Source organism: Olea europaea, unplaced genomic scaffold (genome assembly GCF_002742605.1).
Source record: "Olea europaea var. sylvestris unplaced genomic scaffold, O_europaea_v1 scaffold680, whole genome shotgun sequence".
Taxonomy (NCBI): Eukaryota; Viridiplantae; Streptophyta; class Magnoliopsida; order Lamiales; family Oleaceae; genus Olea; species Olea europaea.
This window is the reverse complement of record NW_019265184.1, coordinates 397,493-407,355: the sequence shown is the minus strand read 5'-3', so window position 1 is coordinate 407,355 and position 9,863 is coordinate 397,493. Positions and strand designations below refer to the sequence as shown.

General features: G+C 36.4%; 1 protein-coding gene across 1 annotated transcript in view; it reads right to left on the bottom strand.

Annotated features, from left to right (window-relative positions):
- Positions 1 to 2,583, bottom strand: part of LOC111390394 — a 4,848-nt gene extending 2,265 nt beyond the window's left edge. Inside the window, exons 1-4 of the mRNA XM_023015431.1 lie at positions 2,537 to 2,583; positions 2,253 to 2,418; positions 1,900 to 2,160; positions 210 to 388 (exon numbers count right to left, since the gene is read on the bottom strand). Of these exons, the coding sequence (XP_022871199.1) occupies positions 210 to 388; positions 1,900 to 2,160; positions 2,253 to 2,418; positions 2,537 to 2,583 (653 nt within the window). The remainder of the gene's footprint in view (positions 1 to 209; positions 389 to 1,899; positions 2,161 to 2,252; positions 2,419 to 2,536) is intronic.
- Positions 2,584 to 9,863: the final 7,280 nt, after the last annotated feature.

Here is a 9,863-nt window from a genome sequence, read left to right as displayed (position 1 = left end):
GGCCCCCCCCCCCCCTCATTTTTACACTTGTATTTTAAGGAGAGAAGAGTCTTTGTTGCTGAGAAGATTTGTAAAGAGAAGGACAAAAAAATCGCAAGAAAACCAAGAAAACACCTAGGCTGGGCGGCGAGCGACATCGATGGTCAACGTGACCGGAGCAATGCAGCCATCGTGGCCAGACTCTGGCTCGCCTGCCAAGCTGCTACTACCTCGCACAGCAAGCTGAAGTAGCAGTTGGTCTACTGCTTCCAGCAATTGAAGCTGCTAATGCAAGAAGCAGCAGCTGCTGGGTACCATCTTGCCGTCGATGACGACCTCTTTTGGGGTAGTCGATGATGGCGCTGTCACCGGATAAGTGTGTGAAAATGGTGTTGTGTGTATTTTCTTGCTAAGGTTTAGAAATTAGGTTAATTTTATGTTTTTGGGATTTTCTTTTGGCCTTGTTGGTTTTAAAAATTAAGCCTAAAAATTAAATTGACCTAATTTGGACATTACATGGGATGTACTACAAGAAGATTGACGAATTGAGTCGGAATGTGGTCCAATGTAATACTTCTATCAATGTTTTAATTTAAATTCTTAGGATGTGCCATAAGTGATTATTATTCATTTAATTATTGCTTTTACTGCTTTACGGACGAATGAATGTTTAATTATTACCACATGTTATGTGGATTAAATGGGACACTACCCGGTGTACTAAAATCATATGCATTTGCATTAAAATATTTTTTTCATCACTTTAAAATTAATTAGGAGTGGTTGAAAAATATTTTTAATAATTATTGCCATTATAATTGTTTGTATTTGACAGATTAATTATTTAGTGAATACCCAACTTTTCAAAATAATAAGTGGGAGAGAGTTTATAGACATGTATAAACCTACGACCTACTTCGTCATCCAATTTGTTATTAAAATATGTATGTTTTGTATCGAATTATATCGATCTCCCTATAGGAAGACTACGTTATTTTAGATTAACTGAAATTTGATTTAATGATAGAATTTTTAAAATGAAATAATGGGGTTATCATCCTATAGCTGACATCTTGTATATTTTAGATATTTTAAAGTTATTGTCCGAGGTTATTACACTTATATATGAATAATTTTGGGAGGACTTCCTATAGAAGGTTTCAACAAAATTATTCATAGGCCAAATAATAATCAATCCTCATTTTCTTGTAGCATGAGATGTCTTGCTCAATAAAATGAGTGGGAGTGTCCCAACCTTGCCAACAACTATATTGACCTCCTATAGAGAGCGTGTTAAAAGTTGAAGAATATGATGAATCACACGAATTTCTGTGTGAATTAATTTTATTCATCATTGAATATTTACAAACGAGTGGAAGGAAATAAGGAAAATAATCTCTTAAACAAGGAAAACTAATAATTCTACCTAATTATGGAAATAATTAAATATGGTACCACAATTATTCTAAAATAATTCCTAATCCCCTACAATTACTCGATTTTTCACACTCCCCCTCAAGTTGGATGGTAGCTATTAATCATATCCAATTTGCGGACGAAATCGTCAAAAATCTGTCGAGGTAGTCATTTGGTGAAGATATCTGTTATTTGCTCCTTTGTAGGGACATAAGTCATGCAAATCATTCCATTTTCGACTTTTTCTTCAATAAAGTGTATGTCCACTTCTACATACTTTGTTCGATCATATTATGCTGGATTTAGTGAGATGTTGATTGCTGCCTTGTTGTCACAGTATAGTTTGATTGGAAGTTTTACACTAACTTGTAATTCTTCCAAAAGTTTCTTTAACCACAGTCCTTCGCAGATTCATTGGGCCACTATTCTAAATTCAGCTTCTGCATCGCTCCTTGCTACAACATGTTGTTTCTTGCTTCTCTAAGTCACTAAGTTACCCCATACATAGTTACAGTAACCAGTTGTTGATCTCCTATCTTCTGCAAAACTAGCCCAATCAGCATCAATAAATACCTCTACTCTATTACTCTCATTTTTCTTAAAGAATAGTCCCTTCCCTAAAGAACTTTTCAGATACTTAAGTATTTTATACACTGCTTCCATATGTGTTTCCTTTGGTGAGTGCATATGTTGACTTACCACACTTAGTGCGAAGGCAATATCTGGCCTAGTATGAGACAAATAGATTAATTTCCCAACTAGTCGCTAATATATTTCTTATTCAATTGATTCTCCAATGTTTTTCGCCTTTCTTCCTGTATCAATTGGTGTGTCGCTTGGTTTACACCTAAGCATACCCATTTCTGATAGGAGATCATGAATGTAGTTTCGTTGTGAAACATTGATACCCTTTTCGATTTCGCAACTTCCATTACTAGAAAATATCGCATCTGTCCCAAGTCTTTTACCTCAAATTCAACTATCATTTGTTTCTTCAGTCTTTCCCTTTCCACTATGTTATCTCTGGTTAGGATTATATCATCGACGTATCCAATTAAAATTGTTTTCCTCCTACTTTTCGACTGTTAAAAAATATAGTGTGATCAGACTGTCCTTGTTGATATCCCTACCCTTTTAGTACCTTAACAAATCGATCAAACCACACCCTTGGTGACTGTTTAATGCCATATAGGGACTTTTTGAGTTTACAAACTTGATTTTCTTCTTGTAAGGAGAAGCCTAGTGGTAGTGTCATGAAAACTTCTTCGTCTAATTCTCCATTTAGAAATGCATTTTTTTATGTCAAATTGTTGAAGAGGTTAGTCCAAGTTGGCTGCTAAAGATAGGAGAACCCGTGTTGTATTTAGCTTGGCTACTGGTGCAAATGTTTCTGTATAATCTATGCCATATGTTTGTGTGTATTCCTTTGCCACAAGACGAGTTTTATATCTTTCTATTGTCCCGTCTGCTTTATATTTCACAATGAGCACGCATTTGCATCCTACAGGTATTTTTCCGCTCGGTAGATCCACCACTTCCCAAGTTTCATTTTTTTTGCAAAGCTTGGATTTCTTCCATCATTGCTTTTCTCCAATTAGAAATTTTCAAAGCTTCCTAAATTTTTCTAGGAATTTCTGTACTGTTAAGGTTAGCTGTAAACGTACGAAATTTTGTAGACAAAGCATTATAGGATATGAATTGTGAGATATGATGAAGAGTATATGATCGAGGTTGTTTTCTGAGTGCAATGGACAGGTTGATATCAGGGTATTTAGACTCATTAGAATCTAGAGCTATCATTGATTTCAGCTCTCTTGGTGCGTCTAGTATGGGGTTCTTCTTTGATTTTGACTTCATTGAGTAAACCAATATCTCTTTGTTCTTCTGCATCTCCCACTGAATTCAAGTTTTGTTCTATATATGGCATATCAGAGTTTGATGATGTGGTGGATTCTTGTTTTGTTGAAGTAGGAGGAGAGAAATCAAAATCTATAAACCGATCTTCACTCAATTTCTCCCTCTGGAGAGAGGATTTTTGAAAGTAATGTGTTTTTTCAAAGAATGTCACATCACAACTTACAAATAACATTTTTGTGGTTGGATCATAGCATTTGTAGCCTTTATGGATAGAAGAGTACCCAATGAATACACATTTGGTCGACGAGTTTCTAGTTTATTTCAATTGTGAGCGTGCACATGGACAAATGCTGTGCAATCGAGACTCTTAGAGGCAGGTTAGAGTTTAGATGTGCGGTAGGGAAAAGTTTTTGAAATATTTGGAGGGGTGATTCAAAATGAAGTGTGCGACTAGGCATTCGGTTGATAAGGTAAGTAGATGTTAGAACAACATCTCCTTAATAGAATTTTGGCATATTTGTAGTGAACATCAATACATGGGCAACTTCAAGGAGGTGTCTATTTTTTCGTTCAGCTATCTCGTTTTGTTGGGGAGTGTCGACACATGAGCTTTGATCGACTATCCCATGTTTTTGTAGGTAGTCTTGGAATATCGAATTAAAGTATTCGGTGCTATTATTTGTGCGGAGGATTTGGATATTAGTTTGAAATTGTGTTTGGACCATTGAGTGCAATTGGGTATTCATGAAGGTCCCCATAAATTGCCATGAATTATAGTGAATGGTTGAGATGGCTTGCATACAGAATTTGGAAATACACTTCGTTGATGCTTTGCTAGTTCACAGATCTCACATTGAAGTCGAAAGGAAGGTTTATTCGAAAATATAGATGGAAGTACACGTTTTAGGTAATGTATATTGGGATGACCCATTCGATATTGCCATAATAAAACTTCACTATCCCAAGAGGTATATGCAAAATCACGAGTTGCAATTTGACTTAGCTTACTCACAACTGCTTCTTCAAAGTAATAGAGACCCGCATACTCTCTAGCACTGTCAATCGTCTTCCTCGATGATAGTTCCTGAAAGACATAATAAGATGGGAAAAATTCAGCAGAACAATTAGATGTTTCGTTAACTGGCTAACAGATAATAGGTTACAAGATAATTTGGGAACATGTAGTACTGAGTTTAGTATAATAGATTTAGATATTTGGATACTCCATTTTCTTGCAACAGTTGAAAGTGACACATCTGCAATTTTTACTTTAATATTACCTGCACATGGTGTATATGTAGAGAAGAGGTGGTAGGAGTCCGTCATGTGATTGGACGCACCTGAATCAATAATCTATGAAACTTTGTACTTTGATGAGGTAGTCAAAGCTCTTAGATAATTACCTTTGCGAGCAAGTGAACTTGATAGGTTGTGGATAGAATGACGACTTGAATTTTGGAGACTAGAGAAGATTTGATACAACTGTTCTAGGTTTTGAATTAAATATACCTCCTGTAGTAGAAATATTTTCATTGAGACTTTCAGTAGGATCAATTGATGCTTGATATCCTCGATTTTTTGAATTTTGTTCCAGTCGTTGGGCTTCACGTGTAGATTCAACACGTATCTTCCTTGTGCCCTGGTTTACGATAGTGATCACACCATGGACGTCCCTTTATTTGTTTTGGTCCATTTGAAGACGACCCAATTATTTTAGGCCCAATTACTCTTGAAGACTGACCTGGCCCATTATGCAACTTCTCAACCCATCCACCTTTTTTTGTTTTGAACCGACCGTTTGGCCCATTTATACTAGCTGGTCCATTGAAATTTTCATACCGTCTTAGCCCAATTAGTCCATTCTTTTTTGAAATAATAGTTGTTTCCACTTCCGTGTCTTCGTCTCCAGCCTTCAACATGGCTTTTCGGCGATTCTCTTCCCTTCTAATCTCTGCAAACACTTCTCGTGTGGTAGGTAATGGTCGCCGACCCAAGATTCTACCCCTGACATCATCCAACTCGTGATTGAGGCCTGCGAGAAATTCGAAAAAACCTTTCGTTCTTGACCCGTTTCTTGTACCAAACACTCTTACCGGTGCATTTCCACTCTCCCTCAAGACTAAGATCAAGTTCTTACCATAGGTTAGTCATTTCAAGGAAATAATCCGTGGCCTCTCTCTCGCATTGCTTGGTTTGCCACAATCAAGTCTTTATTTCAAAACTTTGTGCAGCGTTTTCTCCATCGAAATGTCTCATTTACTGCCTCCCAAACTTCTTTAGCTGTTGGTAGGAATATGTAAGTTTTACCTATGGACGGTATCATGGAATTCACTAGCCAGGCGGTTATTAAAGAATTCTCCGATTTCCATTGTTGAATAAGCGCTGCATCTGTTGGTTTCTTGGTCTCACCGATGAGGTAATCGATTTTTCCCTTGCCTTCGACTATTAATTTATAGACTGGGCCTACTCCCGAAACTTTTTTCCATTCAATTTTTCGACAGTGAGTTGAAAGGAAGAGTTTTCAGTATTGTTGGAACCCATAGGAAACATGGCCTCCGTTTCACTCTGAAAAAATTCCGTGGTGGTGGAATCCCTATTAATTTCTATCATGGGTTGCTAGGATAATCAACCTGGAGCTCTGATACCATGAAGAATATGATGAATCACACGAATTTCTGTGTGAATTAATTTTATTCATCATTGAATCTTGTATTTATATACAAATGACGGGAAAGAAATAAGGAAAATAATCTCTTAAATAAGGAAAACTAATAGTTCTACCTAATTATGGAAATAATTAAATATACTATAGCGATTATTCTAAAATAATTCCTGATTTCCTGCAATTACTCAATTTTCCACAAAAGTTTTAAGGCTTAAAGTCTTTGATTAAAAACTATAGTTTTGGGCCTATATTTGCATACTCATATACATGCATCATACAAAGATTATTGCTCATTTTGTTAATACGCAAATCGTTAATTTTACAAAAGAGTGTTGCTTAATCCATTATCAGTGATACTTAACAAAAATCAACCCGTGGGAGAAAACTACGTTGACTAAAAAATGAATCTTAATATTGTCAATACCGCTGAAAAATACAAATTTGTGCTGACAAAAGTTTGTCCCGAAACTCCTAACGATGACTCCACGGAATCTCAAAAGGCGGCATATGAAAAGTGGTGTCATTCTGATGAAATGGTTGATTGCTACATCTTGACATCCATGTCAAATCTATTACAATAGAAATATTAGAATATGCAAACTACTTTTGACATAATGGAAAGTCTTCAAGAGATGTTTGGACATCAAAGTCGACAAGCTACGTAAGCCTCCATTACGGCAATTATGAACACGTGCATTAAATCGAGCACATCTGTGAGGGACCATATGTTAAGCATGATTGGTCACTTCAACGCTTCGAAGGTTTTAGGAGCTAACATTGATTCCGTGACACAGATTAACATGGTCCTTGAGACCCTCCCTGAGATGTTCTCACAATTTATAGTTGACTATAATCTACACAAAATGGACATGTCTCTGATGGAATTGATGAAAGAACTCTAAAATGTTGAAACTGTTCTAAAGACCAGAAGTGGAAGTGCTTTGACTGTAGCGACTGGACTCCTAATCGTATGCCTTCTGTTGGCAAAGGAGGAAAGAAAAAGAAGAGGCCAAACAAAAAGCCAGATAGCAAGTCAAAGGGAAAGAAAATAAACTTCGATAGGAAACCATAGGGAAAGTGTTTTATTTGTGGACAAAAGGGTCATTGAAAGAAGAATTTCTCGAATCACCTAGCTAAGGAGAAACAAGGTAAAGCCAATGTCATATTCATTGAATCATGCTTAGTGGTTGATTCTACTAATACCTTGATTGTAGATTCTGGAGTCACTAATCATGTTTACAATTCTTTCCGGGGTTCTAGAAAATCAAGCACCTCAGTAAAGGGGAGTACACTTTTAGAATTGGCACAGGAGTAGTAGTGTCTACCAAAACTTTTGGTACTTTTACTTTATGTTTTGAGAATCGTTGACATTTGATCTTAGATGGCTATTATTATGTTTTCGAACTTACACGGAACTTGGTTTTTGTTGTACTTTTATATCATGTTGGTTATTCGATACTTTTTATCCATTCTACAGTGGTTATTAGGTTGAATAATTTTGTTATATGTTCGGGTCATAGGTTAACTGTCTTTGTGTCTTAAATTCTATGATTGGCTCTATACATAACACTACTACTGCTAAGAAAAGAAATAAATCGTCTAGTACTAATGAAACTCTCTTATGGCATTTTGGATTGGATCATATCAATCTAAATAGAATTCAAAGATTGGTAAATGATGGTCCTTTAAATGAGTTCGAGGTAGAATCCATACCAACTTGTGAATCTTGTATAGAAGGAAAGATAACCAAGACATTTTAAGGCTAAAGGACTAAGAGCTAAAGAAGTTTTGAAATTCGTACATTCCAATGTTTGTGGACCCATTAGTACCCAGGCTAGAGGAGGATATGAGTACTTTATCACCTTTATCGATGATTAGTCTAGATTTGGATACATATACCTTATGTCTCACAAATTTGAAGCTTTGGAGAAATTCAAGGAGTTTCGGACGGAGGTTGAGAAACAATTAGGTAAGAGTATCAAGACCATTTGATCTGATTGAGGTAGCAAGTGTCTATCCCAAGAATTTAAGGTCTACTTATTGGATAATAGGATATTATCCCAACTGGGTGCACTAAGAACTCTCCAATAGAATGGTGTCTCGGAAAGGAAAAAATCGAACTCTTTTCGATACGATAAGATCAATGATGAGCTATTCCTCGTTGCCTATTTCCTTTTGGGGATATGCACTACAAACTGCCATTTATATCTTGAATTTGGTGCCATTCAAGTTAGCTCCCAAGACGCCTCTTGAATTGTGGAATGGGCGCAAGCCTAATTTACACCACATTCGAATATAGAGATGTCCAACACATGTGCTAAATGGAAAGACGAATAAGATGTAATCAAGATCAGATGCTTATTTCTTTGTAGGATATCCAAAAGGAATGAGAGGTTACTACTTTAATAATCCCCTTGATAAGAAGGTATTTGTTAGTACAATGTAACCTTCTTAGATGATAAGTATATAGAAGAAAACAAGTCTACTACTAAAATTCTATTGGAAGATGTGTTAGAACATGGTTCAAGCAATCCAGTTCTAGATTTTTGTATAGAATCAAATAGTGATAACTTGGAACCTCCTATTGAACCAATGGTTGCTGATGAGGATGCCCGAAGGGCCTCATAGACAAATAGAACAAGAGGTAGTGGAGAACGAGGCACCCATTGTTGTACCTCCACATAACCCTCACAATGGGGATAATGAGGACATTGGTCCTAACCAAGGACAGGAAAAAGTAGTGGGAGGAGAGGAAGGACCTTTGGTTAGACTAGACAATCAAACACCTTCAACCTCGTAATGGAAGGGTTATAAGTCTGCCTTCTAGATACTTGCTCTATGGAGAGTACTAACAGACAATCTCTACTGAGCAAGCAGAAGATCCCACTTCGTTTAAGGAAGCAATGGAGGATGTAGACTTCGAATCATAGAAATTTTCCATGAACTCAGAGATGGAATCTGTGTATTCCAATAAGGTTTGGGATAATGTAGATGTACCTAATCGGGTAAAGTCTATAGGGTGCAAGTTGGTCTATAAAAGGAAAAGAGGTATAGATGGAAAGGTTGAAACATTTAAAGCAAAGCTAGTGGCAAAGGGTTTTACTCAAAGAGAAGGTATCGACTATGACGAAACCTTCTCAACGATTGCTTAAATCTATTCAAATCATTTTATCCATTGCCACTTATTATGATTATGAGGTTTGGCAATTGACACCAAGATAGCATTTTTAAATAGATGTCTTGAAGAGACCATCTACATGATGCAACTTGAAGGATTCGTGAAAGAAGGCCATGAAAGGAAAGTTTGCAAGTTACAGAGGTTCATTTATGGACGCAAGCAAGCGTCTACATCTTGGAATGTAAGATTTGATCAAACTATTAAGAACTGTGGTTTTGACCAAGATCTGGATGAATTCTGTGTCTATAAGCGAATACAAGGAAAGAAAGTAGTTTTTCTGATTCTTTATGTAGATAACATTAAATGATGTAGGGACGTTGTCATCTGTAAAGAAATGGTTGTCACAGCAGTTTGATATGAAGGACTTGGGATAAACCAGTTATGTTTTGAGAATCTGTATCTTACGAGATAGGAAAAATAGAAGGATTGCATTATCCCAAGCTTCATATATTGACAAAATATTGTTTAGATTTGCAATGCAGAATTCCAAAAAGGGAAATTTCCTTTTAGACATGAAATTTATCTAGCTAAGGAGCATTGTCCTAAGACTGCAACAGAGATAGATTATATGAGAAAGGTTCCTTATGCCTCGACTATAGGAAATCTCATGTATGCTATGCTTTGCACTAGACCAAATATTTATTATGCCGTGGGTTTGATATCGTCCAATTTAGGACTAGAACATGGGGTAACGGTGAAGCATATACTCAAGCATCTTCGGAGAACCAGAGATTATATGTTTGGTTATTCAGGACATGATCTGAATCT